At 42.6% G+C, this 17,587-nt stretch overlaps 1 protein-coding gene across 3 annotated transcripts in view; it reads left to right on the top strand.

Moving 5' to 3' along the window:
* Positions 1-33: 33 nt before the first annotated feature.
* Positions 34-17,587, top strand: part of sned1 (sushi, nidogen and EGF-like domains 1) — a 35,645-nt gene continuing 18,091 nt past the window's right edge. For 2 of the 3 annotated variants that reach the window (XM_088078095.1, XM_042512227.2), the window contains exons 1-11: positions 34-1,959; positions 9,557-9,844; positions 11,127-11,267; positions 11,676-11,838; positions 11,921-12,046; positions 12,326-12,439; positions 13,791-13,904; positions 14,429-14,542; positions 15,174-15,221; positions 15,328-15,435; positions 16,793-16,885. In XM_088078095.1, the coding sequence (XP_087934221.1) occupies positions 1,741-1,959; positions 9,557-9,844; positions 11,127-11,267; positions 11,676-11,838; positions 11,921-12,046; positions 12,326-12,439; positions 13,791-13,904; positions 14,429-14,542; positions 15,174-15,221; positions 15,328-15,435; positions 16,793-16,885 (1,528 nt within the window). In that variant the 5' untranslated portion in view covers positions 34-1,740. Of the gene's footprint in view, positions 1,960-9,556; positions 9,845-11,126; positions 11,268-11,675; positions 11,839-11,920; positions 12,047-12,325; positions 12,440-13,790; positions 13,905-14,428; positions 14,543-15,173; positions 15,222-15,327; positions 15,436-16,792; positions 16,886-17,587 lie in introns of those variants that run through there. The other variant, XM_088078096.1, reaches the window with a different exon arrangement.

Below are 17,587 nucleotides of genomic sequence, written 5' to 3'. Positions count from 1 at the left end.
TTTCATGGCATGTGAGTTCTGGCGTTTGGCTCGCACCATTAAAAGCCTTTGTGGATTTAGTGTTGTGGGTGAGAGAATGACCTTCGCTCTCTGTTGCCAGTGCTGTCTTAAGTGTTTTCTTTCAGAGATCGTTTCAGACTCCAAGGTCTGCTGCGGGGATCATCATTCCTTGAAAGTTTTGCTGGCAATCCGTCTGTAATCCTTCACCACCCTAAAAACTTTTTAGATAATATGTGGTCGTCCCTTTGGTGATTAGAAACCACAGATATACACAAGCATCTCTTGTGTGTGAGTATCTTTAACCCTTTGAAACCTGAGTAAATTGGCTTGATTTTTTTCCAGAACTTGGGGAGAAGGCAATGAGCAACTTAACAAGACATTACTCAAGACACAAGCAAGAAACTGTTTTTTAAAAAAAAAGAAAGAAAATGACCTGAATGGCAAAAAAAAATTAAAATTTGAAAAAAACATCAGCAACAAGATAATATCCTGAAAATGAGAAAAACAAAAACAAAAAAGCAACAACAAGTTTAGGACCCGAAAAATAGCAACAACAAAAAATAGAATTAAAAAAACAAGAAGAAAATTACCTTAAAATTAGCAAAACAAATATCATAAAACACCATAAAAATGATCTAATATTTTATACAAAAAAGAGAAAAATATGACCTGAAAAATAGCAATAAATAAAGGAAGTTAAATTTATAAACATTACTTTAAAAAAAAAAAAATACGATTATAAATAATATAGTTTCTGAACATTTGCCCCTATTTTTAAAATAAATTTCCAATAATTTCATCTCCTTTTTGAAAACTACAATAACAAAAAAAACTCTCTTGTCACCAGTTTCTTGCAGTTTGTGGGGCATCTCTTTTCAAGATGCCAAAATTGGCAAAAAAAAAATTTTTAAAACTCTTAACAAAATTTTACAGTTTGTGAAAGGTGTCTGAACACAGCCCACAAAGCTGATGTGGATCCAGGTTTCAAAGGGTTAAAGCCAGCCTTTATTTCAGCTCTCACTCTCACTGTACTGCCAGCACAGATTTTCACAGCGGTTCACATGCATGTCTTCTCACCGTGTAACCCAGCATGCCTTGCTCACTGTCCATAGTATGAGTTTCAGTGAAAGGGGAAAAGCTTGTCAGAGTTTCTTTAAAGCAGCCCTTTGATTATCATAGATCCGCCCAGTGGTTATCCAGTTACCGGCCTCTTCGCAGCTATTGGCTGCAAGGAGCTAATTATGCAAGGTAGTGAATCCCTGTGGGGGAGGTGGGGCCAAAACTGAAAGAACTCCTTTGGCAGGCAGAATAGAGCTTTTATTGAGGATATTTCTAAGCTGACCATCAGGGACCAAATCGCTGGATTGTTGCAAAAAAAAAAAAAAAAAAAACACATCTCAGCTGAATCACGCTGCTCCCCCTCTTTCATTCCTTCCCTCGTTTCATTTCAGTGAGACGGAGTGTAGCTCATGCAGTACCCAGCAGCAAGCAGAATGCAAGGAATCTACAGTATTCCCCTGTCTCACACAAGAAGCCCAGTTCACTACTGAAGGACAGGAGAGGGGAGAAAGAGGCAGAGCCAGAGAGCAGTCAGGGGAGGATTCACACTGCTGTGGTTGAGAGGAGGAACGTACGGTCTTGTCCTGTTCTGCTCTGCTCTTGTTGCCTCAGGTGTGTGCGCTCCTCCCTCCCCTCCGCGGTGCCTGCTGCTGTCAGCTCCATCCCTGGGTGGCTGAGGCCATGGTGTTGGTGCTGCGAGCCCTGCTGCCCTGCTTCTGCACCCTGCTCTCCCTGGACCTGCTGCCTGGGGTGGATCTCGCCGTGCCCCTGGAGGACTTCTACCCCTTTGGCCAGGAGGAGGGGGACTCCCAGACCATCGCTCAGGACGACGGCGGCTCCAGGCTGGTGGAGATCTCTGTTGCTTTCCCCTTCTTTGGAGACAGGCACACAGGACTCTATGTGAGTAGTGTTTTTATGTCTTTATGTGTCAGCATGTGTGTGTGTGTGTGTGTGTGTGTGTGTGTGTGTGTGTGTGTGTGTGCACTTTGCAGTTGGCAATTGAAAGTGACATGGTGTGGATTGTATAAGAGCCTCAGGGAGATGATTTTTGGCACACAGCCAAGTGCTACATTGCATCGCTCTTTGAGAGTTTGTATATGTTTGTGTGCGCTCACAAGCTCTGGTGTGCAGCCTCATGGGTAGAATATCGTGTTTTAACCCCCCACGGGTGGGATCATAATCCTGCATGACATTCTCTTCACTTCACATGAGCAACTCTGAGGGCTCTCGAGAGCACCGGGGGGGGGGCAGAGTGTGAGAGACACTATTAGCAGAACAGTGGTTCTAATAAGTCCACAATGAGCTGTTGAAGGAAATGACAGTTTGTGTTCTTGGTGTTGCCGCGGAGCATCTGTGAGCAGTTCGTTTTCAGAGAGAGAGAGCGGGGGGAAAATATGCACACCGGAGAGAGAGAGAGAGAGCGAGAGAGAAACAGTGCTCGTGGGAGGAAGCTGAATGGTTTGACAAGGATTTTCGCGCACCACAGTGAAACACACTTTGATCTGCCTTTGTCATGTATTGGGTTCAGTTCCAGCGCATGGGAAGGCAGAACTCCCTTAAATCAACACCACCTGTTGTGGTTATGCATCTCGATTCCCCTCCTCCTCCTCCTCCTCCTCCTCCTCCTCCTCCTCGCTCTGAGCCCCACCCGCCTCCTCCCTTGTTCAAACCATGGGCAGGGGAGCCCGAGGAACCATGGCAACAATGGGCAAGGTCAAAGGTCGTCTTTCTAATCTGAGCATCTGCGCCAAGGGGGTGAGGTCAGCCTCCCGATGAAGACATTTTTACATTTGCATGTACACACAGGCAGTGGGACAGTATTTTTAAGTGCAGTGTTTGAGTGTCTTTCTGTGTGTGCAGCCTTTGTTTATCACAGTGCGTTTTCTTCCTGTTTTGCAATAAATTCCAGCACATCACCTCTTCTGTAGTAATACATAATAGTCAAATTAGACAGGATAAGACTCGTTTTTAGTTGTTTGGCTTGTTGATCGCAGATTGAATTATCATCTGATAAAGATAAAAATCTGAGAACTCCACACTCTTGCGATGTGATATCCTGCATCTCATTGGACTGTACTTCTGTAGTCACGCAAGGCGTAACAGATTGTGACAGGCACTTGAAATTACAGTCACGCTCATTTTAAACTGCCTCACCTGAATCCATTAAACATCTGCTGCAAAACGCACGGGCCACATGGTGATCTCTGCCACCAGAGAGCTGCTTTGAACAGTTAATATTTCAGTGAGGGGATAAATGTGTGTGAATAGTTTCTCCCTGGAGTTTGTTCCAAGCCTCTGGGCTGCAGCCACATGGAAGCTGTAGAGACAAACTGATTTTAGATGGATTGTGGGCGGTGTCTTACATAATTATCATGACTGATTTGGTTCAGCAGTACACCTTGTCAACTCTCAGAGCAGATCTGTTAAACCTTTAACTATCAGGGTTTGTCCCTTTATGAAGTCTTATTTGTAGACAGCCCAGTCGCCATAAAATTGGCACTTTTCTGCATCTATGAATGTTTCTAAAGTGATGCATTATTTAGGTGGGTTTCCATTAATCCTCAAATTGCGCAAATTGAAATTGCAAATATAAAATACATCTAATGGAAACACATTGATTAAAAAAAAAAAACATTTCTCGAAAAAAAGTTCTTACACACATGTGGTGATATTTCAGGTGACTCAAAAAACTGTCGTGGACTTTGTCATGTAAGGGCGGAGGACAAAGTGGACGGTGCATCACCTTGGCGAGACGCCTCCTGTTCGAGGACTAGTTGTTGTAGTCATTGCTGTATTTCCAGCAAGTTTTTATGCACCAATTGTGTGTGTGTGTGTGTGTGTGTGTGTGTGTGTGTGTGTGTGTGTTGTAGTGACCCGTCACTGTTTCCTGTGTTTTTTAGGCACAGATCGCTTTCCTGCTAAGACAATGCCTTAAAAAGCAGTTTGGTTTTTTTTACCAAAACTGCTGCTTTTCCTGCAAGGAAAATGGCCCAAAGTGAAATGAAAAGCAGCAATTTCTGGGAGAAAAAAGGGTGCTTTTCGTGCTACTATCCTGGCAGGAAACACGGTAATTTCTCTGTAAAAAAAAACTATTGTTTTATCAAGACATTGCTGGTTTTCCTGTTGGCACTGTGCCACAAAAAGAGTTGTTTTTTTACAGAGACATTGCTGCTTTACTTGCCAGGATAGTGCCACCAAACATCACTCATTTTATTGAGACTTCTTTCTTTCTGCCATTTGTGCCAAGAAAAGAGGTTGTTTTTTACCTTGACATTGTTGTGTTTCCTGTTGGGATAGTAGCACAAAAAGTAGTAATTTATTTTACCAAGACGTTGCTGGTTTTTCTGCCAGAATAGTGCCACAAAAAGCAGTTTTTTTTGGCCAAGAAATTGCTGCTTTTCCTGCTGGGATAGTGCCCCCCCCAAATCAGTATTTTTTTAGCCAGAACATCTTTTCCTAACCACAACCAAGTGGTTTTTGTGCCTAAACCTAACCACATGCTAACCACAGCGTTGTTGAAACGTAAACGTTGTTTTGGAAGTTGTGATCCAGAAATACAGCGGTGGATTTAAAGACGGCGACAGCCATGTGACTCTCTGTTACAGAAGTCTCTGATGTCGCAGCGACAGACCCTACAAATCCCTGTGCAAACACACACACCCCCCCCCGACTTGGTCCCGCTCCAGTCCCACTTCCGCCTCTTGGTAACCAGGCTGTCCCTCTGTTATGGTTTGTGTCTGGGAGTTTTCACATGTTGCTGGGATCTCTCCTCCTCCTCCAGCTCGCCTCCTCCTCCTCCTCCCCTCCTCCCACGCCTCAGATAACATGGCAGGGGTCTTCCCCCTGGAACTGTCCAGCTGCTTTATCTGAGAAATGACCAATCACTTTAACAGAACACAGATGTATCTGCAAAGCGTCTTAGGGGCTTCCAAACAATGCAGTTCACGGATTAACTGCTCTTACGGATGGCCAGTGTGAAGAACATGAAGGAGGATCTCCAAGGTCAGAGAGGAAGAAACGCAAGTTTAAAAGCAGATGTGAGAATAGACACTTCGATCAAAAGGTCTCTATTGTAGATTCATAAACTTTGTGAAAACTCGAGATTTCCGAGCGCTTGTTTTTGTTTACCGATTTGCTGAAACGTGCAGCTTAAAGTATCAAAATGTCCAAGATAATTTGGCGCTTGTCTGTAATCAGAACTCCATTTAAACTAAATTGAAATACTCTTTGAAAGGATCCTGCCAAGAACGTGCTAAAGCGTAACTGTACTCTTCACAGACTGCACATCTGCTAGTGCTCATCTGCTCTTCAAAAGAGCTTCGACACTTCAGCATTTTCATTCACTCACTTTCTCTCAGCACCATGTATGGCCCAAAGATGTGTGCATCGACTTTTATTCTTTGTACTCTGCATGGGTGCTTTTTATATGCATGTGTGAGATGAGAGATGTGACTGAGTGATATTTGAAGCAGCTCAGTCACCACGCACGTGATATATCTGCACACACTTTAAAAAGCCTAAAAATCTTGAAGTAAATGAGGCACGTCAAAGACCCAGCTCTGCTTTTTGGGGCGTACGCTTATTCGCTCTCTGGTGGAGAGTTAGAAGATGACACTGATGCCAACCTCGTGTCTGTGTATCAACTTTAAAGCTGCAGCTGGGAGATGGTTAGCTTAGCTGAGTATAAACACTGGAAGCTTGTTTGTGTAAAAACAACAAGTTGTGGTTTTACAGGAGGGTTGTGTAACAGACTATTTCTTGGCTGGGCGCAGTGACTTCCTGGAGTCTCTGCTGGTTGCCCTTTAAGCTCACAGTGATGACAAGACTCCAGGAAACTGGTGACGGGCGGATATGTGCAAATAATTCTTTTTGAACGACTCTTTTGAACGGCACAGCGCTCGTGAATACGTATTCTCGTGAATCCGTATTGCGTGGTGAGGCGGTGCTGAGTGAATGAGGAAGGATTGATTATATTGGACTCGAGTTGAAAACTTCGACAGCCGATCGTGTATTCTCGTGTTCCTCAGATGGTCGTTTTTCCGACTTCAGCATGTTCATGAACTTTAAGTTGTAATATGGAAATAAACTTGGGCATGACAAATTTGGCAAGTCAAGAAAGTCACTGTTTGTCGTCCGTTTGTTTTCATACCGTTTAGTTTTGTGTGAAACAGCTCAGTGAACTAAATCTTTCATTTCGATCATTAAATGGTACAATGGACTGTACTTGTGTACGTTTTCCTAGCCCTCTTACCACTCAAACATGTCACAGTCATTAACACACACTTTCACGCACTGGTGGCCGGTAACATCCTAGTAGCACCGGGAGCAATTTGGACATCAGTATCTTGCTCAGTATCATGTTTACTGGAGGAGCCGGGGATCGAACCCCCGATCAGCTCAGCACACGAGAAGAGAAACAGAAGTGAGGAAAGTAAACAAAGAGCTAAAGTCGAGAGGGAGTGAGGTGGAAACAAACTTGTTATATGAAGTGAGATGGTTTTGCTTCAGCTGCTGAGCTTGTTAGCAGAAATGTTGGCTGATGGTTTGTGTTGTTCTTCACTGGCACGCTGTAAACGTGCTTTGTTCTGTCAGTATTATGTTGTTAATGTGTTAAGTGGCTAACTAAATCCACTCTTGTTAATTTTATGGTTTTCCTTTTTGAATTACGACTGCTGAATGTACGTGCTATTTGGCTGTTGATTGCTGTCTTTGCGGTGCAACTTTTGTGCAACTTTTTGACCGAGAAACAGGCGACATGAAGTGACACATCATTTGGCTTCGGCCTTAATGACTCTGGATCAGTCCAAAGTTCACACGTGGTGAACTTTGGACTGATCTCGATTACTAAAACACTACTGTTAAAACCAATAAGAAAGTTCACCTTTTTTTCGATTGTTCTAACTCTGTTGTCTTTAAAAATCCATTGTATGGATGAGTAATTGATGTACAATTGTACATTTTGAGTGTTAAGTATTCGTTAAAACGCTGTGCTCGTATCGTCTTGCACCAAACCTCCACATCACCTGCACCATGGAAGTTGTATTAAACTCCTTTCACTCAGTTCCAGACAGGATTTATTGCCTCGCTCTAAACTCTTTGGAGATAAAAGGTGAGCCGGGGCGAGGAGACGCGCCAAGCGTTCAGACTGTAGTCACTTCCTTCGTCCTCGTCAAACTCTTGTACAAGCTTGTAACTGTGAAACCTCCGTTTTTCGACAAGGAAAACTAATGTTTTCCTGCGCTGATCCATGGGCACCTTTTTCATTTAGGGGTTTGCTTTGGCTTGACTTAAGCCAGATGAAAGTTTATTTTAGTCCATAAATTGCTTGGCTCTAAAGAAAACCACCCAAGCAAAATCCTGGCTATATCCGGCAAAGAATTCCCAAAAAAATAACAAGGGAGTCGTGGAGTGGAGTGGCACCATTGAGAGCGAGAGGAAGAAATATGGGGATATACTTCTTACATGGCTGGCTGATCACACCTCTTCTCCCCTGTGATTCTGACCTTAGTCGTGTTACAGAAACACACGGCGGCTCTGAACCCGTTCACTCTCTCACATACGTGTGATGAACATCCACCCTGCGCTGGATGTTTGGTTGAAATCCACAAAAAGAAGAAAATATGATGCAAAGAAAAAAGGTCCTAAGTTCAGTTTGAATTCCTCTAAGGTCATTTCCATGTCAAAGAGTCCCCTAAAAATCGTTAAAAAAAAAGAAATACACTTGTTTAAACAGTTCCAGATGCTACCAGAGATCAGATTAGGCGATTAAACATATTCCAGGATCGGAGTATAAACTCTTATTTAGTGTTCGGCATGATTTCCTACACTAATTTTGCTGTAAGATGGGAGACTTCCAGACCGCTGCCACCACAGGTCTCTCATTAGTGGGTATGTGGGTGTGGGAGGTTTGTAGTTCATGAACATCCTCTCATTCATCCAGCCCTGTGCCCTCTCTTCTTGTTTTTCTGCCGGTATCAGATGGCGCTCTGGCTGACCCCCGGGCCCTGCCCCTGCAGTCGCTCCTCTTTTTCCCCACATCAGCCACGTTCTCACCACATCACGCTGATGCAGAGGGGAAGGCTGTGGTCGGGCAATTAACTGAGCTCCTGCGCCGTGCCAAACAAAACTTCCTCTGCTGTTTTTACAGCAAAGTCCTTCAAATTATGGTTTTCATACATGCAGGGAGCGAAGCCGAGCCATCTGACGTTGCTTTGTCACTGTCACATGCCACTCGGCTTGAATGCAGAGAGGCGAAGTTCACGCCAGCGATTAGGTGAAACAGGATAGGTGCCACGGTGGGAAGAATCTTCGCTTGTTGATAATATGCAGAAACGATGTATGAATGAATGAAGGTCTTTCATGGGGATTTGAAGCCTTCAGCCTGCAGAACTTTCCTCCCTGCTCCGGTTTAGCAGCTTGTTTCTTTGGATATTCAAAATTTCAGTGCAGCAGCTGGTCGGACACCATCTAATGTTCGTGATATAAAGACTTTCTTATATGTTACTTCCAGTAGGCGGGTTTCTTTTACGGATTTGTGCAAAACTTTAGCAATACTTTGAATTAGTGATAAAACACAATTTTCCATTGAGTGATGATGAAGCGATGGGTGTTCAAAACACTTGCAGGTTTATTTCTATTTTCAGGCACCACACTAGCTGTCATGATTTCCAATCAAAGGCGACGTTGGCGTGTTATGGAGCGTTAATGGAAAGGCGAGCCCCTTACATGTGAGAGTGGCCATGAATGAGGGATTTCTGGGAGGTGATAGTCCATGATTTCACAGAGGAATTCAAAACTTCCGGATAACAAAAACAATGGGTGCAACTAAAGTTATAGTCATTATAGATCTATACAGTCTATAAAATGTCAAAAATTATGAAAAATACCCATCTCAATTATCCTTAAATTGCCAGTTTGTCCAAAAAGTAGTCCAGATTTCAAAGATATTCACTTTGCAATGATTACGAAAACAGAGAAAAAGAGGGGAAAAAATTGTTGGTTTATATTCATGTTGACTGATTTATTGATGAATTGCTCAATTGCTTCAGCAACACACCAATCATTGACCTGTTAAAGGACGTTTATATTCCACCACTCTCCCGTAGCTGCAGTGCTGACTGTGCATTTCTCACAGAGGAGACATGTGGACGAGGGGACGATGGGTTCATTTATTTGGTTACTTTGCTGCTGGCAGGCGTCTGTGGATTTAAAGGCTGTGAACATGTTTCCTGGTGTGATGACTTTGCAGGTGCGTGAGCAGCAGAAACCTGGTTTTCTCAGCTGCTGTCATTTCACAGAGTAAAGGTAGCTTCTGTTTGCTACATGGGAAGTGCAAACATCCGTTATGGGAGCGTCCGCTGCCCCGTGAGGTCAGAGTGTCTCTGTTTGTCCACCTCGTCTGCTCAGCACCTCCACTCTAACCCCGCCTAACGCTACAAACAGTGACATCATCTGACATGTCAAACAAAATCTATGATCCTAACTGTCTCCCCCTCAGGTGAACAACAATGGCCTCGTGTCTTTCCTGAGGGAGGTGTCTCAGTTCACACCTGTGGCTTTTCCCATCGCCGGAGACAGGAGGGTTGTGGCGCCGTTCTGGGCCGATGTAGACAACCGTAGAGCAGGAAGAGTTTTCTACAGAGAGAGCCGGGAGCCCTCCATCCTGAGGAGGGCCTCAGGTGAAGTCAAGACGTACTTCTCAGAGTTCCCCGACTTCAACGCAACATGGGTCCTCATCTCTACATGGCACCAAGTGACTTTCTTTGGAGGAAACTCCCGCACGCCGGTATAAACTCACACTTAACTGTGTAATCACATCTTAAACAGCTTTGATTCTCTCTGCAAGCTTTTAGATCAGCAGGGGTACCTGTACCTCAGGAGGTACCTCATACTTACCAGTGGGAGTGTAGAAAGATTGTAGAGTAGCTCAGTTAGTTTTAAAAAAAAAATAGAAAATATCATTTGAATGTTTATGAAGTCCATATATTTGTGTTTAGGAGAAAAATAGTAATCCAAATAGAATCCTCCAAACTGGTGTGAAAATGAACATTACTCATTTCATTGTCAAAATAACGAGTAAGCTACAAGCTGCAATAGCCTCAGTTAAATGCACCTACTAGCTATGGAGGTCAGAGCTGTCAAAAACAGTCCTTTGTTTGCATAATGACGAAAAAATACATAAAGAAAATTATATAGAAATAAAAAAAAAGTTTGGGCAAACAAATGGGGGGAAATGCAAAATGAAAATATTCCATAGATAGAATAAAAAATTTAAAAATAATGAATGCATTTAAAGATAAGTTTAAAATAAATAACTCAATCGATTTATAAATAAAGATTAAATAAATAAATACAATTTGAATAAATAAACAAACTAAAGGCAAAATGTAATTTACATTGTAAACAAATGAATTAGCAAATTAAAACAGAAATATTCTGTCACATGTTAACAGTTAAGTAATACTTTTTTTTATTTATCTATTTGTTTATTTTATTTTGGAGCTCCTGTCTTCCATACTCTCCAGCCTGAGTCAGTTTTAACACCTTAACACCAATGTTCCCAGTTAGAGTGAATGAAAACTAGCTGGCAAGCTTTGCAGAGAAATTGAAACAGTCAGCCAAAAGTAATAAATGAATGCATAAAAGATCCAGACTCTGCTGCTTCAAGTGGAAATAGCAAGAATGTAAACTTGTAGGGAAAAAAACTCTTACAACAATACACAGTTTATGTATTGTCATTTTCTTTTTAGTAATTAATGAATTTGGAAGATGAATGGTGGTGTTGATGACGGGTATTTGAACTCATCTGATATGGATGAGCTACTGGGAACCACTGACCTCAATAATCTCACAGTCCCAGTGAAAAAACCTGGATTTCATGTGAGGTTAGAAAACGCAGCTATTGGGTTTCATTCTAATGATAATTGTGAATTTCTTGCTATCTGCCTGACTGAGATTTAGGAATCTGTACCATTATTAATTTGAGGAGTCCGTCAGATGCATGCATTATTACCAGATTTCGTGGAAGTCAGGAAATGGTTTAACGGAACGTGTTCCTCTCTGTGCAGGTAAATACTTTCCAAGTGGTGCTTATTACAGACGGAGAGCTTTCCTTCACTGTATTCCACTACAACAACATCACGTGGACCACAGGCATGCACGCCAGCAGCGGAGGAAACCTGGCGGGGCTGGGAGGGATCGCAGCACAGGTAACATCACATGGTCATTTGCTTCTGGTGTAAAGGTCAAAACTGTATAATCTGATGCTGAATTATTGTTTTTGTTATTAGCATTTTTTAAGTTAAGTGAACAAAAAATGATCAACAAAGGCGATGTAAATAACAGATACAAAGAAGAAAAAATAAAAATAAATAAATATGCATAATAATTAACCATTCAGGAGTGAAATCAATAGAGAAGAGAAAAAAAGAAAAGAAAATGTTCTTTATGTTACATATTTAATTAATTTTTCTCATCTTTCTTCAAATATTTGTATTTGAGAAAAAGATGTATATAAAAAGAAATATCAGGTAAATCATGACATTTTTTTCAGGTGTCCAAACTCTGATTCAGCGATCTTTTGTGATGTCTGCCTCCGTGTGACTGTCTCTTCCCAGGCAGGTTTCAATGCTGGTGACGGCAAGCGCTATTTTAACATCCCCGGCTCTCGCACGGCTGACGTGGTGAACGTTGAGGAAACCACCAACGTGGGCTACCCGGGAAAATGGGTCTTCCGTATAGACGATGCAAACGTTGAAGTGGGTGGCTGCAATGACTCCGGTAAGAGATTAGTCCTTCTGCTTCCGCCTGCTCTTATTACTTTTCTTTCTAGTATCGCTGTTACATTGACTTGTTTCTGCAGCGTCAGTGTGCCCACACCTGAGACCGTGTCTGAACGGAGGCCAGTGCATCGATGACTGCATCACAGGAAACCCCTCCTTCACTTGCTCCTGCTTGGCCGGCTTCACCGGCCGACGGTGCCAGATAGGTGAGTTATGGTTGACACCGCTTCCTGCTCGGTTCGACACACGCTGTGAATGAATACCTGTCTGCCTGAGATCAGCCAGGAAAAATAATGTAAAAAAATACTAGAATCCACCTGCAAAGGCAAAAGGACACCCGGATATTTCTTTAATACCCGTATCAGCTTCATGCCAATCTGCTGTACTCTCCTCTGGCATTACCTTTCGAGCTGACCTCGCCCAGATGTTTTCTTCTAATTAAAAGAGTCATACTACCTCCTTTGTGTCTCTCCCTGTGTTTGTAGATGTCGATGAGTGTGCCTCATCTCCTTGCCAGAACGGAGGGACTTGTGAAGACCAGATTAATAGTTTCATCTGTCACTGTCCTCCTGGATACACTGGAGCTCAGTGTGAAACAGGTACAAAGCTCACTCTGACTTAAAGACAACTTTTCTACTTTTCCCCCCAGTGTTGTTGTTGCTGCTGCTGTCACAAAACCCCTTTTACACTGCTGGTTCAAGGCAGGAACATTGCACCGTTATACCACCTCGCCCATCTGTACATAGAATGGGGGGACAGAGCTGTCTCGCCTTTAAGCAGGCAACGGAGGAAATAATACCCACCAAAAATTAGCGCATGCACACAGATTTTTCAAACAAGGGTAAACCCGCTGAATATGGGCGATAGGCTGCATTCACACTGCCAGTGAACTCACTGTTGCAAGACACAAGTCTGCCTTTCTGTCAGCTTTTGTGTGAGTGTGTTTGTGTTTTTGTTGGTGTGCCCGTGCCTCACACAGGCTGGAGAAAAGGTCAACAGCAGACAGCAGCAGAAACAGAGGTCTTTTAAAACTTTCAGTGGTTTCTTCTCTTTATTCTTCTCTCATTTATTCAGTCTCCCTTTCAAACCAGAACAGATGTATTTCAAACTGTGTTTTAGCTGCTTAGGAGGAGATGGACGGTAATTAGTGACGGCACGTCATCGTATCTGGTTAAGGAGCTGAAATTAGCGTGTTTAACCGGGTGTTGTGTTCACATCAATGCCAATCAGAGTTAGAGGCATTAAAAACCTTTGTACAAAACAATTAGGCCTACGTTTTTGGTCGAAGTTGCAAAACTGTAGCACGTACTTATGATTTGTTATGAATTTTCAGTTTTTTGAAATTTAGACCGTCGCTGTAGCACCACCATCAGGGCTATTAGCTTGTGTTTGCAGCTGAGGAAGTTTGGCATCGGAGTGCAAAGTTTGGTTTATTTCTATGCATGGGAAGATGGAATTCTTCATAATAATAACATTATAATGATACTGATATTGAGAAAACAAGAGGGACTGGCAGCTTCACTCAGCCCCTAAAAGAAACCCCATGAAGTATTATATAATTTTACGCAATAGCGAATTACCACAAAACAAGTTAATCTGACATTTTAACTGTATATCAAAATTCCACACTTCCTCTCTTACCCTTTGCATGAACTAAATAGGCCAAAGACCTGGAAAACCTCTGATTAATTAAGGTATTTTGTGCCTCATTAAGCAGTTTCCACACATAAAAAAAGTATTTCAGAATATCCTGGTCCAGCCTCTGTGGAGCTCCTGTGCTTATTCCCACAGTCCGGCCTGCGGAGATGTATCAAACCTCTTCTAATACCTTTCACAGCCAGCAGCACATACTTGCAGAGTGAGGGGAGCAGTGTGGCGGATATATTAATCAGCTGAGTAAATATTCCATGAGCGTGTCTCTCTGTCCCTGTGTGTGTGTGTGCGTTGCAGACGTTGACGAATGCAGAGACGGACCGTGCCTCAACAACGCGTCGTGTGTACAAGGCGCCGGCAGCTTCACCTGCGTGTGTGAACCGGGTTACACTGGTGTCCTGTGTGAGACAGGTGAGCGGGGTCAAAGTGGGCACCTTTTTTTCTGCTGCTTTTTACTTTTAACTCAGTCATTTTTGGCAGTTTATGTCCCCAGTCTACCTCGAAAAATGTGTCCAAGTTGAGGTTATGGTTGAATTCATTTTGCAAACAACTCTTTTTTTTTTTTTTTCCTTCGGGTCACACAAAGTAGCAATGAACCACAGTGAGAAAGTTCATGAAGTCAGTTCAGTTTCCAAAAAGACATTTACTAATCTGGCTCCTCTTTCGATTGATTGTTGATGAAACTTGAACCCGACGGGGAATTGAATTATCAGGCCCTGCACAGTTCATGAATCCTTGTAGCTACATGAGACGGGATTACTCTTAATACCAGACACCTGGTCAATGAAACTCTACGCTTTCAGAAGGGAAGTTCAGCGCTCTCAATCCAGCTCAGTGTCGTAGACATTTTCCATGTGAAAAATGTTCATATGAAACTGAAACAACAGCAGATAAAGTTGTCGTCTCTGATTCACGGATGTTTGTGCATCCTGCAGACATAAACGAATGCGAGTCGCAGCCCTGTCTGAACGGAGGAGAGTGCATCGATCAGGTGGCCAACTTCACCTGTGCTTGTCCGGACACCTTCACCGGAGCTCTCTGCGAGACAGGTGACTGCAGTTCAACTTAAGATCTCCCAAAAAAGCATGTTTGGAAAAATGGTATATAGATATATAATGGTATATAAAAATATAAATCTCAGAAACGGGTATTTCCAAACGGGGCTATGAACTAAAATACATTACTTAGTACTGCTAGAGATAAATGCAAAAATACGTTTGGTCGCTATTTTGAATTGTCTCCGCTGTGAGGAGGACACATATGATAGTTTCAGGGATCCTCTGCAGGACAATTTTACAGGTCAAATACTTAATTTTCTGCATTCTGGTGATTTTTTACGCACCAGTTTCAGGGGGTCAAGCACATGTCATCTACAGTCATTTATGTTTATTTATTTATTTACGACATCTATTGCACATCGGTCTGTCCTGGAAGAGGGATCCCTCCTCAGTCCTGAGGTTTCTGCCAGGTTTTTTGGGGGAGAGTTTTTCCTTAGTCGCTATGAGGATCCGAGAACAGAGGGAAGCCGTATGCTGTAAAGCCCTTTGAGGCAAATTGTGATTTGTGATCATGGGTTTTATAAATTGAATTGAATTGAGTTAAAAATTGAGGTGCATCTGTCCTGAATCCTTCACTGATGAAACCAAACCTTTCAAACATGTTCTCATCTTCCTCTTTCAGAGTTGGTGGAGCTTCAGGTCAATTCAACTGAGGCAGAAAACCAAACAGGTAAAAACATGCACAGCTACATCTTAACTTAAGCCAATTTTTTTTTTTTTTTTTTACATCCTGTTTGATTTTCACACCCCTGCCTGTCATGTTTGTCTACATTCAGCCTCGTGTGGAGACGAAAACTGCAAGAAGAACCAGATCTGTGAATACACCAACTCGGGAATCTACAACTGCACATGCGCTCCGGGTTTCTACGGTGACGAGTGCGAAGGTACCGTGCACTTGGACGCTCACTGCTGCAGGCAGCTGGGCAGGTAGCGAGCAGACCAGGGTATTTAAAGAGGAGTTGTGCTATCCCACAGGAATTTGGAGCCGTGCCCTGGAAGAGGCTGCTGTGATGATGGATTATTGTAATTATCAAAACTGACACAGCCTCGCCCAGTTTACTACGGGAACCAGTCGCTTGATGTTGTGAATAATTGTTTTATAGCACATTTTATTAGTTTACCAACAAGAGGAAGTGCTTTGTCTAGACTTAAAAAGGCCTCTTTATGAGTCAAAGCTGCTCTTTGGTATTCAGGTCATTTCTTCAGACAGAGCTGTTGAAATATGCATGCTTCCACACCGCTACTGGCTCCTCTGGAAGTCGGCCACACTGTCGTTTCAAACACAGCTGCTGCTTGCATAACCAAAGGGCAATTTGAACACAAAATATGTAAAACGCCATCAACTTCATTCCTTCCTTTCATAAATGCATTTTAAGTCATTTTGTATTAATATCTGTATCACATTATATTTGTTTTAGGAAGTAACTATTGAGCCATTTAGAGCTAATTCATTCTCCCATGAGAGGTTAGTGTCACCCTCTGATAGCATTTTTTTCCCCCATTGAAAGCTCTTTAATAGTATTTGAGCTATTGCAAATGCATGCTACTTCTCACCCTTGAGCTGAAATAACTATCAGTGCTTATATAGGCTCTCTTAAATCTCCCAAATACTTTCCTGCCTGGCTCACTTGGAAGGCACAGTGGAAAAAGGAGCATGATCCTCCGAGGAAGAGAAAGTAGTGGGACTCAGAAGTGCCTAATCAGGCTCTCAGATCAAAGGGGCCCGGGCCGCACAGGTGGCCAATGAAAGTGGCTCTTGCAAATTAACAATCCATTAATTGCCCTCGGGGCCATACGTTCTGGTCACAAAATATGCTCCATATCATCAGAAAAATAATACCCTCCACCGAGCTCCCGGGACTTCAAAGGGGAGCATTTTAAACTGCGATACGGCCGCGTCCTTTGATCCACCGCTGCAATTAGGAAGGAGAGGAAAATAAAAACATTCTTACAATTTGTTCGGAGCGGATGTGCAGCACGCTGACTGGTAATCTTCTGGTCCTGTGAACTTTGTTGGAAAAGATTAGGGGGGAGAAATGACGGCGAATCAATACACAGTTTACAGTATAGCAGATGAAAGACGCCCGGCATATGGTACGCATGCTGAACTTTATACCTTCTGCCTGTGTTTACACTCAGTGCTGCAAACGTAACATAATTTAGGTACTCGCTCTCAAGTAGCTCAAGCAAACTTTCCAGCTTTGAGTCTCTCTCTCTGTGTCTCTCTCGCTGTGTCTGCAGAGGAATGTCTTTGCCAGAACGGGGGCGTCTGTGTGGACATCAATGGGACCTGTGAATGCCCTTCAGGCTACACAGGACTCTACTGTCAGTTTGGTGAGTATGATAATCCTATCAGGTATCTCATAAGAGCTTTGATGAATGTGCAGGTGTCGTTTACACTGGGGGACTCCGGGGACACCGCTTCTTGAAATGTCCAATTTTGTCCAGATGACTTTTTAAAAGCATAATTAGTTGGAAATGTTATCTAACAAATAAGAACACTGAGAAAATTAAGTTACATGATAAGAAAACATACAATACAATGGCAATATAGAAGAGACAAATGTGCATTGCCCAAAAACGGTAGTATAAGCTTAAATTAAAATCCCTCCAGCCAAGTGAATCTAAAAAGACACAAAAACATGCACAAGTTCTAACAAATTCTTAAAACAGTTTCTTGTTGTCCAACTATTTTTTAAAATACTGTCATCTCGAAATCACAAATTAATTATTTCGTTATCTTGAGAAAAGTTAATTACTTTACTTTGAAAACTTTGTTATGTCGAGACAACGAGAGAATTACAAAAAAGTCCAAGGTGATTCCCTTTAATATAATCCGTCCTTTCTGATCCCGCTACATGCCTATGTGCGCAACAGGTGCCTTAAGGGTGCCCGACCACGAAATTACTGAAAGTGTGTCCAGCAAGCACCCTACGCTCTGCAGGTTGCGTTATCGCTTCATTACCATCTGCTGCGATCAATAATATTAACAACGGGCCCTCGTCCATGTGACGTTTTTCCTTCAATCAGTTGTTG

Source organism: Plectropomus leopardus, chromosome 5 (assembly GCF_026936395.1).
Source record: "Plectropomus leopardus strain MGB_pleo_1.0 chromosome 5, ASM2693639v1, whole genome shotgun sequence".
NCBI classification, from domain to species: Eukaryota; Metazoa; Chordata; class Actinopteri; order Perciformes; family Serranidae; genus Plectropomus; species Plectropomus leopardus.
This window is presented reverse-complemented; position numbering and strand designations above follow the sequence as displayed.